Source organism: Balaenoptera acutorostrata, chromosome 15 (genome assembly GCF_949987535.1).
Source record: "Balaenoptera acutorostrata chromosome 15, mBalAcu1.1, whole genome shotgun sequence".
NCBI lineage: Eukaryota > Metazoa > Chordata > Mammalia > Artiodactyla > Balaenopteridae > Balaenoptera > Balaenoptera acutorostrata.
Genome location: NC_080078.1, coordinates 66,411,439 through 66,431,063, shown reverse-complemented (window position 1 = coordinate 66,431,063; position 19,625 = coordinate 66,411,439). Strand labels below are relative to the sequence as shown.

General features: G+C 43.4%; 1 protein-coding gene across 9 annotated transcripts in view; it reads right to left on the bottom strand.

Annotated features, from left to right (window-relative positions):
- The window catches only part of PHF20 (PHD finger protein 20), a 140,449-nt gene that overhangs the window by 8,913 nt on the left and 111,911 nt on the right, over window positions 1-19,625 (bottom strand). For 8 of the 9 annotated variants that reach the window (XM_007193201.2, XM_057528477.1, XM_057528479.1 and 5 more), the window contains 6 exons: window positions 18,682-18,780; window positions 17,855-18,019; window positions 16,699-16,877; window positions 9,108-9,207; window positions 5,967-6,162; window positions 212-617 (listed from right to left, as the gene is read on the bottom strand). In XM_007193201.2, the coding sequence (XP_007193263.1) occupies window positions 212-617; window positions 5,967-6,162; window positions 9,108-9,207; window positions 16,699-16,877; window positions 17,855-18,019; window positions 18,682-18,780 (1,145 nt within the window). The remainder of the gene's footprint in view (window positions 1-211; window positions 618-5,966; window positions 6,163-9,107; window positions 9,208-16,698; window positions 16,878-17,854; window positions 18,020-18,681; window positions 18,781-19,625) is intronic. The other variant, XM_057528475.1, reaches the window with a different exon arrangement.

The following is a 19,625-nucleotide window of genomic DNA, read 5'->3' as shown; positions in this document are numbered from 1 at the left end:
GAACCAATGATCTTTGGGATTTAAGTGGGCTCTCTTGACTTTGTACTCATTTTAACAGACCAAAATACATCTATGATAAGCAAATTTATATACAATTTTACAGTAAATACAACTCTATAATAAACATCTTCCACAGAACATTTAGCCCTAGGAGGAGAAGGTACAAACACTCAAACACCGAATTAAGAACCAGTACAAGCGAGCCCCATACCTTTGGGGAGCTGGGTTTGGGGTCACTGTCCCCTCTGCTCCTGTCTTGTTCTAGAGGCCAGCCCAGGCGCGGAGAGAGGGAATCGTCACCATTCTCGTGGAGGGGGTTGACTGCATCGTCAAGGGCAGAGCGCCGGGTCTCCACCACCAGCTTCTGTTCCACAGCGGGGTAGTAGGTGCGGGGCTTCTGGTAGCAGTGCTCGCTGGTGATATATGACTCCTCCACAGACCGGGGCAAGGGCAGGGGCAGAGGCTTCTCCACCGCCCCGTTCAAAGTTCTATAGCTTGGGGCTTCCTCCCTGCTCTTGGCTTCAGTGACATGGATGTGTTTGGAATGAGATCTCCCCTCCGCCAGATGCTGTTTCCAAGGCTGACACCACAGCTGCAGATCAGGATGCTCCCGGCTTCTGTTGGGAGGGCAAACACGGAGAGGGCTTTGGAGTACCTGGGACCACTGCAGGGGCTTTCCAATAGGGGGGAAGACCTCCCACCTGGGCCAACTGGTACAAGCCACCATTTGCCACACAAGAGGGAATGTAAATCAGCAGCCTCTGAGGAGACCACTTCCAGGCAAGCTCCTGCTGTGTCACTCACAGTGAGTGGGACTGGACTTGGGAGTCAGAAGACCTGACTGCATTTCAGCTCAGCCGCTGATTAGCAGTGCAGCTGGGCCAAGTCACTCAGCCAGCCTCATTCCCGTTTCCTCCTCTGCAAATCTGGCTAACCATCTACCTGTCTGCCAGCAACCACTGAGTTTGCTATAGATGAAGTGAATTAATTTGAATGGAAGTATAGTACTTTGTTGAGTACAAAGTGCTCTTCAAATGTGACTAAAAATAACCTTAACTTATTAATAAACAGCCATGATAATCCTGGCATGCAATGGCACTCAATTACACAAATCCAGTGGTGACCTGGGAGGGAGGTGGTAACCAGAAGTCATCTAGGCATAGGCCATTAATAACGAAATCTTCTGTTCGCACCATTCCAAAGAGGAAAATCTGTTATTAAAGAACAAGGATTCTGCTCCCTTTTTGGGCCACAGACACTTCTGAGAATCTGAAAGCTCTTGCTACATGTATACGTGTACATAAAACTCTGTGTATGACTTCAGAGTTTCCCACAATCATTCACCGTCTGAGGTTTGACCCAACAGAAAGTCTTTAATTTACTGGATCATAATCAATTGTAAAAAAGGAAAAACAGAAAATACCAGAATGCACCATTCTAAGTAAGAGCAGGTGTTTTGTGAAATTTTAGTTTCAGTTTTGTACATGTGAGTGATATAAAATGTATTTCTTACTGTGGGATATATATTTAAGTTTAAAAGCCACGACTCTAGATAAACTTCACCTTTTTAACTCTTGTTTACCATTCAGAACTTCCATTATAACCTTGGATCATTAAATGAAATGAAGAAAGAAAGGAAAGGAGAAAAGGACAGAGGAAGAAAAACTGGGCTTCCCGAGTAAGGCCCACCAGCTACCGGCAGTTCCTAGCTGGCAGGGGAGTTTGCAAGCAAGTGGGAGGACGGACAGGTACTACTCACATTTGGTTCACAGATGTGCAGAAATGTGTGGGAGCCTTTCCAACTGTCACAGTGACTACTGATTGTCACATATGTGACCTCAGCATTCAGTTCACTGAATTCAGAGACGCTAAATATCCTGTAATGCTTGGTACAATTCCACACATACAGAGAATTATCTCATGGTAAAATTGTAAACATTACCTTCACCAGTCCCAACTGAGAAACACTGAAACCAGATCAGCAGGAACTCACCAGCAACTCCCCCATATAGATACCCCCCCAGCCCCACACACACTTTCCTGAAGCCTTCCTGCAGAAATGGAATAGGCCATAAATAGAACAGCATGGAATGATCTTACAGAACCTAAAATTCTGTTCGTAAGGGGCTACAACTATCTTTTCTCGGCTCTCCCACCCCAGCAATCCCCAATACCACTCCGATCCACTGGGGAAGGAGAGGAAACCACCAGCACCGAGGCAGCCTGGGTCCCTGGCCACCTCCAACAGGGTATTCACAGCCTGTACCGGGAACCTAGGACCCCAGACATGCCTCTGACATCACAACTGCATCAGAGGAAATGGGAGTCCTTGTTCACTTTCAGGTCTACTGTAGCCTGAAATCTGTTAACTTGGAGCATAGAGGCCACAGTACGGACCTGTTCTTGCACGAAAATCACAAAAGTCTTTGCTTCCTCCCTCCTACAATTTTCATCCTCCCAGCTAAGATCTGAAGCCCCAGCTACTACACAAGGATGACCCTGGCCTTTCTTTGTCAGCCTTGTCAATCATGAAGAAGGTATGCACAACCATGCATGTTACTTTTGAAATGACAACATTTGAAGTTATTCCCAGTTTTACTGTTTGCTTTTGAAAATGAAGCCACCAGGTCACTTAGGAACAAAGTTTCTGAGAATGAAGACCCAGAGCCTGTGATAGCAGAGACTATCCAGGTGTACAGAGACATACTGGGACCACCTCCCTGTCTCCCAGGCTCTTTTCTCCACATATAATGACTAACAAGATCTCCCTATACTCCCTCCTGAACTTCTTGGAGAAGTCAGATTTAATTCCAGTACAAAGTCACTGCTATAAAGATGAAGGATCTAGGGGCTTCCCTGGTGGAGTAGTGGTTGAGAATCCGCCTGCCAATGCAGGGGACACGGGTTCGATCCCTGGTCCGGGAAGATCCCACATGCCGCGGAGCAACTAAGCCCGTGCACCACAACTACTGAGCCTGTGCTCTAGAGCCCGCGAGCCACAACTACTGAAGCCCGTGCGCCTAGAGCCCGTGCTCCGCAATGAGAAGCCACCGCAATGAGAAGCCCACGCACCGCAACGAAGAGTAGCCCCCGCTCGCCGCAACTAGAGAAAGCCCGTGCGCAGCAACAAAGACCCAATGCAGCTAAAAATAAATAAATAAAATAAATAAATTTATTTAAAAAAAAATAAAGATGAAGGATCTAAATGGGGATTTAGAAGGAACAAGGTTCTGGAATATGGGACAGGGCTGGAGCACTGGTATTTCAGTGAGAAGAAAGAGAACACCATCTGACTGAATCCTCAAATGAAAAGAAACATAGCAACATTTACAATCAGGAGCATCATCTGAGGTTTGCCCTCACCTTCCACCTGTCTCAGTCAATTTCTGGCATCTTGTTAAGAAGAAATTCACTTGGCTTATATGGAAGAAAATTTTCTGATTTTATAAAATGTGAGGGAATACCCAGTCTAAGACATCCAAAACAGGGTCACTTGATTCAGTTCACCTCAACAGATACCATCACAGTAACGGTTAATTTCCCCAGTAACCATCCTTTCCTTCTCTTACACCCACCTCCACCCTCACTCCTGAGTTTGCTCAGGGCACACAGCCACCTGGCTACTAGCCTCCTGCAGTTAGGTGTGTCCATGAAACCACTTGCTCCCCCTCCTGGGGGTCAGAGCAGAGTTGAGGTACAGATGCATCTGCTTGGACCACGCAGGCGAGATGAACCCTAATAGAATGCCAGATCAATAAGACAGAAGGAACCCAAGTCCCCACGTCCATAGCTGGAATCTTGGAGAAAGGCCACCTACCTGGCCTGGACCCCTGCCTACCTCTGGACCATGCCTTATGTGCGAAAGAAAATTCCATTTTGTTTTAGCCTTTATTTTTTTGGTTTTGTTATAGCAGCTTGGCTTTTACCCAAATCAACACATACCCTTGCTGAATGTGCCCTGCTCAGCCACTCCTTGCCATGTCTGTACTTGAAGCCAGGCCTCTGTGCACCAGAATGCAAGAGAAAGCAGACCCCCATTCTGTCATCTCCGGGCTCTGACACTCTACTTCACCTGACACCAAGAGGCCTTCAGGACTAATTATAGCACAAAGGAAACCTTGTCGGGAACTGGCCTATCAAGGCTAACTCACTCGTGGCACTAGAGTTTGCATTGTTGATGACGTCATTAAAATGGCACCCTATGGGCAGGCTCATGGGAGAATTTAAGGAGAGAAGCTATCCCTGCCACACACTGTGCAAACACCAAAAGAAAATTCCTGGAACCACTGAGGAGAGGCAGTTAGAAAGATTAGGACAAGTACTTGGTGGGAGCTGGACTTGAGTTCTAGTCCTGGCTCTGCCCCTGGAAACCACGGGAGAGGGGCTGCCCCACTCAAGGCCCAATTGCCCTATGTGGTAAAGTGGGAGCAGATTATAAAAGCCAACAGACCCCAATATGAGCCACATTTCTTTCTTTCAGAGCTTACGTGAACTTGGGTCATCTGACATGTAGGATACAACCACAGAAGGAAATTCACACTCAATTTGACTCCAAATCCTGGCCATTAAACAGAAGTCCAGCTCCAAAAGGCCTAAAACTTTTCTGTATAAGCAAAACATCAAGAGACATATTTATTGAGCAACCACTATGCTAGAGAGCGGGCCCACCAACAATGTCTCAACAGCTTTCAATTTTACTTTGTTTACCAATCAAGAATGTTTAGGATGGGAGTTCCCTGGTGGCCTAGTGGTTAGGATTCCAGGCTTTCATTGTCACAGTCTGCGGTCCAGGTTCAATCCCTGGTCGGGGAACTGAGATCCCGCAAGCCGCAAGGTGTGGCCAAAAAAAAAAACAAAAACCAAAACATGATGTTTAGGATGAATGGATAAACAAAATGTGGTATTACACATAATGGAATATTATTTAGCCTTAAAAAGGAAGGAAATTCTGATACAACTTACAACATAGACAAACCTTAAGGACATTAGGCTAAATGAAATGAGCCGGTCATAAAAAGACAAATACTGTAGAATCCCATTTATATGAAGTACCCAGAGCAGTCAAATTCAGAGAGACAGAAAGTAGAAGGGTGGCTGTCAGCGGCTGGGGGAGGGGAAATGGAGAGAAGTTGCTTAATGGGTATAGAGTTTGTTTTGCCCCACACAAGGAGTTCTGGAGATTGGCTGCAACAGAGTGAATGTACTTAACACTACTGAACTGTACACTTAAAAATGGTTAAGATAGCAAACTTTATTTTATGTATATCTTACCACAGTTTAAAAAACAAAACCCAAAAACTCAGAACAGGGACTTCCCTGGTCGTCCAGTGGTTAAGAATCTGCCTTCCAAAGCAGGGGACGCGGGTTCAATCCCTGGTCTGGGAACTAAGATCCCACATGCTGCGGGGCAACTAAACCCATGCTCTGCAACTAGAGAAGCCCACAACAAAGACCCAGCGCAGCCAAAATAGAAAAAAACAACTCAGAATGGTACAAAAAACACAAAAAACAAACTATAAATACACCATTTCTTTTTCTTTTTTTTTCTAAGGCATTTTATTTTATTTTATTTTATTTTTTGGCCACACCATGTGGCACATGGGATCTTAGTTCCCTGACCAGGGATCGAACCTGCACCCCCTGCATTGGAAGTGTGGTGTCTTAACCAGTGGACTGCCAGGGAAGTCCCCACACACCATATCTTGATTAAAGTAGTGTTTGTATATACATTTGCCAAAGCTCAATGAACATTTAAAATGGGTGAACTTAATTATATGTAAATTATACCTCAATAGAGTTAATATTTTTAAAAAGAATGTTTATCATGTAACCGAGAATTTTAAATAAAAGTCTCAAACTTATCCATCTTATCACTGATTTTGTGGCTTTCCAATTTCTCATATTTATCCTGCCCTCTCCCCACACCAAATCAGACTCATCCCCAAAGCTGCAGGTGCCACACTTACTGCAAGATGCTCATCTTGAGCTGCAGGCCATGCAGAACCTCGATCACTCTCTGCACATCGCCGAGAAGCTGGTGGGTGGCCACAATCTTCTTGGCATTCTGGTGGGAATAGTTCTCTTCTAAAAATGCCAGGCCATGCATATGTCCCCTGCTCAACCACTCCTTGTCATACCAGTACTTGAAGCCAGGCCTCTGACCTAACGCAGTGACAATGAGAGAGTTAATCCTTGGTCTGAAGGAAACCCAGACCATTTCATCATCGCACAATTATCACACAAACTATTGGAAGGATGGACTGGTGTGTTCATTTTGTTCATTCATTCATCCAGTATACATTTACTTGGCACCTACTATATGCTGGGTTCTCCACTAGGTGTTGGGGATAAGGTAGTGAGAAAAGTATATAAATTTCCTGATCTCTGCAACTGGCCAGAGGTAGAGTGGGAACTTGGATATCTTGTTAAAGTTAAATCACATCATTCCCTCTCCCACTTAAAACCTTCGATGACTTCCTATCATGCACAGAAGAAAACCCAAAGCCCTGACTGATCTAATGAGGCCGGCAGGACCGGGCTCCTTCCTGCCCTCTTTGCCCCACCCTTTCCGGAACACATTTAAGCTCTTTCTGGTCTTAGGGTCTCTGCTCTAGCACCCATACCCCTGTCTGGAGCACTATTCCCCACGGCCTTTGCAGGACTGGCTCCTTACCACCTCCTCAGAGAGGCCGTTGGTTACCTCCCAAAGTACGAGAGCCTCTTCCGTGCCTCCTAGTCATTCCCGATCTGAGGGCTTTTGCCCCCTCAAAGCATTCATCCCTACCTAACATGTTCTTGTTTAGATGACTTATTTTGACATCTGTTTCTGGTCCAAACCCCACTAAAAGCCAGGAGAATAGGAATTGTTTTGTTCATGGTTATATCCTCAGTGTCTGGCAAAAGGCATCTTGAATGAATTCATCAAATGGAAAGAAGCCCCAAGTGCCCCTCCAACTGTCACATACCGCCTAACTAAATGAATGGTCAGGCCCCCCACTCCCTTCTCTGGACCTCCATTTCCCATCTGTAACAATGACAGATGAACCGAACAGCTTCAGCGGTTCTGTTCATTACAGGGATCCTAAGGAAGGACTGAAAACACAACCACACGTGACTTGGCACAGTGTTTCCTGCTGTAAAAGCCAAGGGAACAGCTTCCAATCAGACTGTTGTTCACCTCTCAATGGCTATAAAGACCCTAAAATAACCCAGGCAAACCCTATCAAGGTCCTGGCGCTCTTTCTGGCTTTTCTAAGACACATGGTGCAGATACACCTCCACTCTGTTAACAACACCTTTAAGTAACCTTTAAAGAAGAGATCTGTTAGATTAAACTTCTGGCCCAAGACTGCAGAATCAAACACAGTCAATAAATGTGACAGTCACTGAGTGCTCAATTCAAGGAATCTATTCCCAGCCTTGGCAATTTAGTTATAAAAGTTCAGAAAGTGCATAGGGATTGATGAAGATGGTGTGTATGATTTCTAAAAAGAGAAAAGTGGACAGAAAGAGTGAGAGACAATAAAGTAGACAAAAGAGATTTTTAAACGGTGCCCTAAAGGAGCCCTGGGGATTATGTGTGGTATCTCAGAGGCAGCTGCCACAGAGGTAGCCTGAGCAGCAGGATTCAAAGCAGCACTACCTGTTTTACAGGACAAAGGTCAGAGACACCAGTTGTCATCTCCTATCTAGCACTAACTGTCTGAGTGAGCTTAGGCCAATCATGTCCCTTCTGGGCCTGTTGCTTGCCTGTTAAATGTCAAGGCTAAACTAAGTGGTCTCTGAGATCCTGCCCATCAATTATATTCTATGACTTATGGACTAATCTTCGGACCATATTCTTTCCTTGGGATAAAGGGAAAAACAGAGGCAGATTGCTCTCTGTCTATAGACTAATCTAGCACAGGAAGACACAGTGTCACAATAGAGGTTATCAGGCCCCAGGGGGACCTACTTGCTGGAAAATGAACTGTGGTAGCCCAGTCCCTCCCTATACAACTAGCAAAATCAAGAGACTTGGTCCTACCAGTCAGTTCTAATTCCAATCTGCTTCATGAGATTAGGAAAGTCACTCATTTCCCTGGGCATCAATTTCTTCCTCATAAGCAGAAATAGGAATAGGAGCTCCTACCAGGCCCACCTCATAGGACAAAAAGGAATAACAGAAGCAGAGGCTTTCCAGCGTTGTCTAGCTGTAAGGGGATCATGGGACTGGACCCAAGGGGAGCAACCTTACAGGTGATGAATGGAGACGATGTCACATCCCACTGACAGCAAGACAAGAACCACAGATTTATAATCCACCCGAGATTTCTGGAAAGGGGAACCCAAGAGCCCTAGGCCAGCCCTGCGGTCAAGGAACAATGGAACGAACTGATCCTAAGGAATTAATTCACTGCTCTGGGTGGCAGACAGGCTCTTTGCAAACACACCTTTCCCCTCCCCTCAAGGGCATATCTCCCTTGCAGGTGGCAACGATGCAATGGAAGGCAGATGCCACCAGAGGGAGCAGAGGCTGGTTTCCAACCCTTCAACAGCCCTGAAAAGCCAAGGACAGAGCCCACATCCTCATGAACTCTCAAGAAAAGGAAAAGGGGCTTGCTCTGGCAGCACATATTCTAAAACTAGAACAACAGAGAAAAGATTCACATGGCCAACACGCAAGGATGACATGCAAATCGGTACAGCGTTCCACTGTTTATACAGAGTTTCAGTCGTACAAGATGCAAAAGTTCTAGAGATCTGCTATACAACATTGTGCTTATAGTTTATAAAGAATACTGTACTGTACACTTAAAAATTTGTTAAGAGGGTAGAGCTCATGTTATATGATTTTTACCCACCCAGTCACCCTCCCCCCCACAACAAAATTCTAGCTCAAGGCCAGGCCTTCCAGTAGGTGAACCTCTTCATACATGCTCTCTTACTGCCAAGTTCAGGACAGCTGGCCACCAGGTGAGCTAGCAACAAAGGCGAAGAGGAGGCAGAGTCTAGCCGATGCTGAAGAAATGAGTCTCAAGACCACAGACACTCAGGCTGCTTCACCGCCAGCTGTGCTAAGGAAAAGGCTACATATTGTTAATATCCCTGACTCCAGAAATCTCTACCTGGAGGGTCCTGGCAAACATAACAGGTGTATTTCTCAGGCACATTTTCTTCCAGTAATCCCATGCAGACCCCATGCTGCCAGCACTGGCACTCTTCACACTGTTAGAATTAAAGAAGCAATAAAAATTAAACTCAGAAGGAATCCTCCATCCAAAAATAAGACCCACCTGTGGGGGGAAAGGGGCAGTGGGAGGCGGAAGGAGGAGGGAGGGAGAGGAGGAGGAGGGAGTGGGAGCTGAGCTGCAACCACTCTTCCAGAGCAGCCACTAGCCACCTGTGCTTTTAACATTTCAGTTAACAAACTAATTTAAAATTCAGTTCCTTAGTCCCACTAGCCACATCTTAAGTGCTCAACAGCCGTATGAGGCTAGTAGCTACCGTACTGAACAGCACAGATGAAGAACATTTAAATTAAACAGTACTGATCTCAGAAAAATGACTATTTACCCTCCCATTTCTAGAGGCTTTCACATTTCTGATCACTTTATAAAGAGAGGAAAAACGGTTTAAGTCCTTAGAGGGAGGTTAACTTAGAAAGACAAAAACCTGAGTTTGAATTCTGGCTCAGACATTCATTAGCTGTGTGACCTTGCACAGGTCACTTCTCCACCCTGGGCTTCAGTTTCCCCATCTGCAAAATAGGATACTATTCCTACCAACCGTGTGGGGCTGTTTGTGAGGAATCAATGGGTCACATGTCAAAGTTCATATCGTAGAGCCCAGCACACAGCTTTTATGTATTAAGAGCCTATTACTGCTACGAATGGGTAGGCTAACTCACTTTGATGCCTCCTGGACTCAACATGTGCTAGCACTTTGCATTTGTTCTTTCTAAACCTTACCAACGGTCACACAGCTGAGAAGATGCAACAGTGGATCAGAACACAAGCCTGGCTGACTGCAAGGCTAGTTCTTTTAATCCCTAGGCTCCAATGCCTTCCCTGGGGAAGGGGGAAAGAGAGAAGGGGCAGGAGGCAGAGAGGGAAAGAAAGGAGCAGAGGATGAGGGCAGCACTGGGAGACAGACGTGTGGCTGGCCTGAGGATAGCAAGCCTGAGGGCTAAGGGTCCAGAGGAGGGAATGGAGAGGAAAAGGATGCCAAAGGAGATACTAGGACACTTAAAGCAATTCCAAACCAAGGCCCTAAACCTTTAACTACCCAACCAAATGGATAGCTCTGGAAAGTGGACAGCGAGCTTCCGACATGGTCTGGAGGGTGGGCCACCAGCCTGGCCCCAAGGGAGAAAGCTCACAGTCCTCAGCCACTTGGAGTCAGATAGGCCCCAGCATCAAAGGGCTTTTATGGGCTAACAGGGGCAGAGCTGGAACAGAGACTTCAGATAAGATGCGATCCAGATTCTTCCATTTCCAATGAGGAAACTAAAGGCTCAGAGGGAAAGAAAAGGGTGTGAGACAACAAAGGCAGTTAGTAGCAGAAAACAGACTAATAATTAAGAATGAAAGTCTCTCCCACCAATGACTTCGTCTTTTAAGAACTAGGATACACCAAAATTGAATCAAATACACCTAAGTTGAAAATTTCAAAATAACGTTTTTCATGTGGGTCTGGCTAATATACATTATTCATTTTTAAAAAGTTTAAATTGGAACGTCCCTGGCAGTCCAGTGGTTAAGACTCTGCACTTCCACTGCAGGGGGCGTGAGTTCAATCCCTGGTTGGGGAACTAAGATCCCACATGCCGTGTGGTGCGGTGAAAAATTTTTTTAAATAAATATTAAAAATAAAAGTTTAAATTTTTTTTTTGTGGCGGTAGGACAGCTGTGCCACGCGGCTTGAGGGATCTTAGTTCCCCGACCAGGGATTGAACCCAGGGCCCCGCCCTCCAGCAGTGAGAGCGCTGAGTCCTAACCACTGGATCGCTAGGGAATTCCCCAAAAGTTTAAATTTAGAAGTGAACAAGAACAATAACAGAAAAGATAAAATATCTAAAAATAAATCTGAGACTAAGAATAAAAACATGCAAGGTCTGTGTAAAGAAAATTTTTAAATATTTGAAGGACATGGAGACTTAAGTCAATGAATGGTAAGTTGTACTTTATTCCTGGATAGCAAGAGTCATTATCATAAGGATGTCAGTTCTCCTTGAATTAATATATAAAAATAATGTAATGCCAACAAAATAATAAATTAATAGCTCTGGAACTATACAGAAGCTGATTCTAATAGCCAGGAAATTTATTAAAAAGAACAAAGGGGGTACTAGCCCTACCAGATATTTTTAAAATATTATAAAGGTATAATAACTAAAATAGAATTGTACAAGTAAATATATAGGCAGAGAGATCAATGGAAGAGAGAATCCAGAATGAGATCCAAACTACATACGGAAATAGAGTAAATAAAGGTGGCGTTTCAATAATAAGACGTGGTGTTGAGACAATTGGGTAGAGAGAGCCTTCACCTTATACCAGGATAAATTCCAGGCGGATCAAATATTTATATGGTTTTTAAAAAATAAATGAAACCTCAAAAGTACCAGAAGAAACCATGAAAAATTCTTTTATTGACTTTTCTATAAATTTTTATGAACTTCCTTCCAATGAGGAAGCAACTGCTATTCAAATCTCAAAAGCCATTAAAGAAAAGTTTGATATATTTGACCTCACAAAAACAAAAAAATCTATAAGACAAGCCAAAAGACAGATGACAAGGTGGGTACAAATATTTGTAACTGTTCTCACAGCTGATACAAAAACATATCTACAAAAAGCTTACACAGGGACTTCCCTAGTGGTCCAGTGGTTAAGACTCCATGCTCCCAATGCAGGGGGACTGGGTTCGATCCCTGGTCCGGGAACTAGATCCCACGTGCCGCAACTAAAAGATCCAGCGTGCCACAACTAAAGATCCCGCACACCACAACGAAAGATCCCACACACCACAACTAAAGATTCCACACGCCGCAACTAAAGATCCTGCACACCACAACTAAAGATCCCACACATGGCAATGAAAATCCTGCACGCAGCAACAAAGATCCCATGTGCCGCAAATAAGACCCAGTGCAGCCAAATAAATAAATAAATATTTTTTTTAAAAAAGCTTATGCAAATGGGTACGAAAACGACCAACCATCCAACAGAAAACTGAATAAAGGACATGAACAGGCAAGTCAAAGGATAAAAACACATCTTAAATAAAAAGATGTTCAAAGCAACCATTATAAGAATAAAGTAATGTAAGGGAACTTGAATTAATATAAATTAATGTCAAATGAAACCAGCCTAATAATATACATACACATTAGTATTTCTAGATTCTGGGATTACATGTAAATATCAATTAATTCTTCATACCTTTATGTATTGCCTGAAGTTTTTACAATAAGCATTTACTACTTTCATCACACAAGTGTTATTCTCATGAAAAACTGTTTATAGAGTATAATTTTCATTTATATATGCATGTGTATGTGTGTATTCTAAAATAACAACAGTGATTTATCCCTGGGTAAAAATAATCTGAGTAATCCTTGTTTTCTTCTTTGTAGTTCTTGGAAAATGCAGAAAACCACAATCATAAAAATTTTTTAAGTATATTAAAATGAATTACAAAATGGCTATACTAGTAGATTGTTTTTTCACTTATCTGAAGCGCAAAGATAAAGAAGTTTGATAGTACTCTGTACTGACAAGGGCGCTGGTAAGACTGTTCTTTGGTACACCAGGGAAGGTTTATAGAATATTGCTATGACAACAGTATTTGTCAAAATAATAAATGCACGCCTACTTTGGTCCTGGAATTTTACTTTCAAAACTTGGTCCCACAGATATACTTACACAAAATTTTTCGTTACATCACTGCTAAGATTAGAAACAATCCAAACGTCCATCAACAAGGGAAGAGTTAAATAAATGATGATCCACCCATTATGCAACCATTAAAAAGAATGGGGAAGATGGGGCTTCCCTGGTGGCGCAGTGGTTGAGAGTCTGCCTGCCAATGCAGGGGACACGGGTTCGAGCCCTGGTCTGGGAAGATCCCACGTGCGGCGGAGCGACTGGGCCCGTGAGCCACAGCTGCTGAGCCTGCGCGTCTGGAGCCTGTGCTCCGCAACAAGAGAGGCCGCGATAGTGAGAGGCCCGCGCACCGCGATGAAGAGTGGCCCCTGCTTGCCGCAGCTGGAGAGAGCCCTCTCACAGAAACGAAGACCCAACACAGACATAAATAAATAAATTAATTAAAAAAAAAAAAAAAAAAAAGAATGGGGAAGCTTTTTTAGATTTGAAAATGGAATGGTCTTCAACATATATTATTAAATGAAAAAAAGATACTGAAAACACTATGTATTAAAATAACATTGTGTTAAAAAAAAAGATGGTTGTACAGCAATGTAAATGTACTCAATGCCAGTTCACTTAATGCCACATATATTTAAAAATGGTTAAGATGGTAAATTTTATGTATATTTTATCACAAAAAGAAAGAAAAAAAATGGAGAGAATATATTTGATATCGCTTGTTTAGCCACTGAATGTTTCTGGAGTGATACCTAAGAAGATGACAAGGGCTGCCTCCAGCGAAAGCAAATAAAGTTTTAAAAATGGGTTTCTTATTAAAGCTGCTACACAATTTTCACTGGGGTCCAGCACCTAATGTTATGTATTTGTTGCTCTAGGGCAAAGGTCAGCAAACTACAGCCCACAGGCCAAATTCAGCTTGAGTCCTATTTTTGTAAATAAAGTATAATATGAACATAACCATGGTCATTCATTTTTTTGGATTGCCTCTGAATGCTTGGGGCAGAGTTGAGTAGTTGTGACAGAGATCACATGGCCCAAAGCCTAAAATATTTATTTTCTGGTCCTTTAAGAAAAAGTTTGCCAAAACCTGCCTTAGAGCAATTAAAATAATTTAAATATTAAATGGGTTTCCTGATGTTCATTTTTTTATGTGGTACCCAGATTTCTCAAACATTCATGATTACTAAGTAGGATTTTAACCTTCCAGTGATTTAAATTAGCACTGGTAAATAAAATCAAATAATAATATACATGAGCAATACTGCTACCAAATAACGAAAATGATCAAAGAAAACTATTTCTCTAAAGTAATCTTCTAGAGAACAAATTCTAAATGTTTTCTAGGGTTGTGCAAATTATCAATGTAAGTTTACAATTTATTTTAAGAAAAAATGATTTGTACTTTCCTAAATGATGAATATATTTTAAACTAGACGAATACATTTTAAAAGTTTAAACTGTATTGTTCCAGTTAGCTCCCTCTAAATTTATGCCTTTTGCTAAAGTTACTGAGTGGAAAAAGGTACCCTGCTCACAATGACAGGTATAGTCAGAAACTGTCCCTCTATAACACAAAGCCAGCTGGACAACAAGTGGGCAGCAAAGAAGAGTCTTCTACAACAAAACCCAAGGTGTTCTGAAGTGAGCTCGTCACCACCACAGTGCCAGACAGGAAGCCACAGTGCTGAGCTGAGCTGCGGGGAAGGTCATGTGGAGCCTGGGAAGCAGGCGATGGAATTCAGTTCCTGACTCTGCCATGTAACAACTGGTGTGGCCTCAATTTTTTCAAACTTAGTTTTCCTCACAGCACAAAATGGCACTTCAAGCTCTACCCACCCCAAACACCCCATGATCCTTGCCACTTACAGAACAGTCAATGGAGAAAGTACCGTGGTGGATCAGAACTGCACCTCTTATACTGATTAGCTGGAAGAGCCTTGCCAGGAGAGGCCTTCGTTACTCACCCACTAATGACTCCTAAGGACAAATGAGGACCAAATCAGGCTGCCAAGGCCCAGAACTGAGCACACACCCAGAGAGACAGGATGAAAACTAATGATCTTCAACATACTTTTATTTTATTTATTTATTTATTTTTATTTTTGGCCGCATTGGGTCTTTGTTACTGTGCGTGGGCTTTCTCTAGTTGCAGCGATGGGGGCCACTCTTCACTGCAGTGCACAGCCTTCTCATTGTGGTGGCTTCTCTTGTTGCGGAGCATGGGCTCTAGGCACATGGGCTTCAGTAGTTGTGGCACACGGGCTCAGTAGTTGTGGCTCGCGGGCTCTAGAGCGCCGGCTCAGTAGTTGTGGCGCACGGGTTTAGTCGCTCCACGGCACGTGGGATCTTCCCGGAGCAGGGCTCGAACCTGTGTCCCCTGCATTGGCAGGCAGATTCTTAACCACTGCACCACCAGGGAAGCCCTTCAACATCCTTTTAAAGCCAAACTTAAAAAAAAATTCTACTGGAGGGCAAAAAAAAAACCAACGGTTTCCATGTTACATAAGTTTTTGAATTATATTCCACTGAGCTTCAGAGATTCTACAAATGGGTGTGTTTTATAAAATGGGACTATTTTAGAAGACAAAACAAAACAAAAAATGCACACTCCAAGCTTAAATGTTAAGACAACAGAGCCCACCAGTACACATAATTCTGTACTGCTGGGCTAACTTAGTATTACGCTGTCCTCAGAACAAAGCTTTTCTTCCCATCTCTGATTAACCAAAGTGACTACACAGCATGCTGTTTAGGAAAAGTCCCCATACAATGGCCATGTTCATTAGGCTTGTCTCACAAAAAAAGGAAAACAACTGAGCCACTGAAATGCTCCAAGTTGGCAACCACCGCTCACAACCCCACCTGCATATTAGACCTCATGGGAAGAGGCCAGCCATTCACATTTTTGAACTTAAAAGTGAAAATTATTCATTTTGAACTTCCAAAACTACTGCTTTTATCTGCTACACATTTGGGGGTTCTGTGAAAAGAGTCCATTAGGGAAAAGGGTTCTGATGCTGAAAAAGTGATTTGAAAACCACTGACCTAATGCATTCTAAAGGTCATAAATATCAGGAGCTATTTGAGACCATTCATGTACCTTGAATTCCCAGAGGTTGCCATGAAGGCTATTAAAAAAAAAAAAAAGAAACTCCCAGAAGAATTCTAACCAACATAAACGTGACTTACTTAAAAAACTCAGGCTCCCTGGAGTCAGCCAGGCAGCAGCCACCTCCACCAGAACCGTGATTAAGAGCAAGAGAAGCGCCAGAGGCAAGCAGGTGCTGGCCAGGCATGCTCTCCCCAAGCAGGCAGGGAGGCCCCCCAACCGGCACATCCCAGACATGGAGATGACAAATACAAATGCCAAGAAAATGAAGAATGACAAACAGACAAGTTATAAAACTGGCCTCCATCTCTTTAGGCCATAAAGAAAATTTACCTGAGACAGAAGATATGGGTCCATAGGAAGATCAAACTGCCCCTCCAGAGATTTGGGTCCCTACTGTTCAACTCCTCACTGTGTGACCACAGGCAAGGCCCTTCTCATTTGTGGGTCCAGCTGGCCCAAGCAGAGCAGAAGGGGTTTAGACTCAGTGATCCCTCAAGTCCTCTCTTATTCTATTCATAGGCTATTTATACCAGCCTGAGATGCAGAGGAAGCTGAGCCAGTAAGCAAAGCTCAATCTGCTGCTGACAGCACTGCCTACCTGGGGCTTCTGACATGACATTATTTTTGCTGGCCTCAGACTGTATTCCCTCAAAATTCCCTCCAAGGACCAGTTTGTGCTCCTCTATACCTGTGTCTCCTGGAAGTTCCACCTACCTGAATCATGAAGTCATTTTCCTCCTGAACCTCACAGATGCAGCGGACCACTTCAAAATCATAACGGTCCTCCCCATCAAGTTCCTCATCTGGGTTAGTGGTCACATCAACGTCTTGGCCATACTCCTCATCGCTCCAAAGAAAGCTCTCGGAGGAGGAGTCACTCAGATTATCTTCTTCTGAGAGGAAAGGGAAAACAACAGTCACTTTTTTAAATTATAGTTATAAAATTTTTAAAAACCCCTAGATTGTCAAGAGTAGAAATGACCTTACAGACCTTCTCCTCTGTGAACCTTCACAGAGCTGGGAAACGCGAACTCCAATCTGTTCCTCAGGCCTGTCATCTACTAACAGCCCGAATGATATGTGCTGCCTGGCAGTGAACTAAACTCCATTTCCTCATTTTCCTGACAGTGAAGCCCAAGGTAAATGGCTGCTCAAGGTCACAGAGCTCACTGGCAGAGAAACTGCAACTCCACAGGAGCCAGACCGATCATCATCCCTAACGACTCAAACGTGTTCCTTGACCTCACCCCACCCAGCCGTGACCTGGCTTACAGCCCAGTCTGTATCCACAGCTACCTTTAAAACTCTGTAAACACTGGGGAATGAGGAAGGGGCAGTTTCCAGGGATAATCAGAACCAGAATCACTAGATCTTGGTACCTGATTAGTGGTTATTACAGCTAACCTTTACTGATCACTTATTCTATACCAGCCACTGTTCTAAGTACTTTCCATATACTTATTAACTACTTTTAAACTCACAATCACCCTATAAGTTGCTAAAGAAGGGGAAACTTCAAGGTTGACTCAGATTTCCCCAAGCAACCAGGTTAGATGCAGAGGCCACCAACAAGAAATGGAGGAACGGGAGGGGCAGGTGTGCAAGGAGTTGGGGGATAATGGATTTGGTTATAGACACACTGGCTTAGAGGTACCAAAGACACATTCTACTAAGACCAAAGTTGGAGAGAAAGGAAGTTCTGGGAAGGTATGGCTAATGGCCTATTTATTTGATGTACTTCTTGTTTAAAAGACCTAACAGACTACTTGCAGAAGGCCTGAGAGTAGATTACAATATCAACATAAATCCATAAATCCATAAATCAGACTGCCGTGCTGTACAAATGATCAAGCCAGCAGAGCCTCCTTACCGGACATTTTCACTTTCCCTTTGTGGTTTCCAGATTCTGAGCCATGGAGCTGTGGGCTCATATGGACCCCGGGCTTGTGTGAGGACCCACACCTGGTGACAGCAAATGCCTTGGGTGGAGAAGGTTCCTGGGAGGCATCACTGATCTCCTCATTGCAGGGGCATTCTGGAAGAACAAGATCAGGAAGAAATTATCACCCTCAGACATCACTAGGGCATTCCAGAATCAACCCCATCCAACCAACAGCTCTGCTGTTCAAAGAGCTCAAATGCTCAGAAGCAATTCAGCTAGAACAGATTTAGGGATTAATACTTCTAGCTACCTCCAAGAACCTCAAAACAAAAAGCTTCTTCCTCACCATCACCCTTCTCCCCTTTTTCTGATAAGATTGCTTTTCTAAGCCAGAAGATACTTTGAGAATAAAATGTGGCATCCCTTTAGCTCCCAAGACTGGAACACTGATTTTCTTAAAAATCAGCATTTTTGTTGGGGCTAGACACACACTTTTCAAGAAATGAATCCTTTCTTGAAAGGGTTCAGAGACGTGTGTTTAAGAGTTGTGTGTGCAGACAAATACAGTCATTCACCTGCATGTCCTCTCCTACAATGGCGCTTCCACTGTGACAGAGCACACCGGCCAACACAGCAAGAGGGAGGGCTTTCTAAATACCAATGTGGCCTTGTAGCACCTGGGGTCAGCTGAGCCCACAAGCTCCATTAAAGGCCTGCTGGCCCTTCCTCTCCTCAGAGGCCAAGACTGGGGAGAAGCAACCCCTCCCTACCTACAGTAAGGAAATCCAAGTGAAACACCCCAGGGGAAAATTTACCAGGTTTGGTTTTCTTTTTCTTTTTCTTTTTCTTCTTTGGCTTCACCCTCACAAACTCTTTGAATTTCTTCTCTTTATTCTTCTCCTTGTCTTTTGCAGCTAGAATTAAATACAAGTGTAAGTCTTGGCATTCTAGCATTTTGTTTTCAATGCCGGGATGTTTATGCTTAAGTAAGTAAGCATGCACAATGTGAAGAATTAAAATGGTCAGTAGAACAGAGTTCCAGGTCTGGTTCTGCCTGGGAGGTCACCTTCCATCCTCCTCAGAGCTCTGCAGCCCCTTCTCTATCATCAAGCCTTTAGATCAGAGGCTGGCAAACTCTGGCCCACTGCCTGTTATTATAAATAAGTTTTATTGAAAATACACTATGCTCATTTGTTATATGTTGACCATGGCTGCTGCCACACTTCAATGGCAGATTTGAGGAGTAAAGACAGAGACCTTATGGCCTTCAAAGCTGAAATATTTATTGTCTGGCCCTTTACAGAAAAAACGTGCCAACCCTACTTAGATCACTACTTTCGAACACTGGCTACATATTGCAAACACCAAGGGAGATTTTTAGAAAGTGAATGCCCGGGTCCCACCCACAAAGATTCTGATTTAACTGGCTTGAGGTGTAACCTGAACATTAGGATTTTGTTTGCTTGATTCTTCTTCTTTTTTTTAATAATTGAAGTATAATTCATATAATATAAAATTATCCACTTAAAAAGGAATAATTCACACCTTCCAAAAACCACAACTTCATTCTCTGCTACTTTTCACAGCAAAACTTCTTAAGTTATCAATACTCCCTGCCAAACTTCTCAATTCAGTTTTCCTAATTCCCCTCTAAAAAGCTTCCCACCTACCACTCAACTGAGACTGTAGTTTTCAAGTTAATAATAGCCTAACCATTGCAAAAATCCACTTGTTTCTTCTATCTTATCAAACATATCTG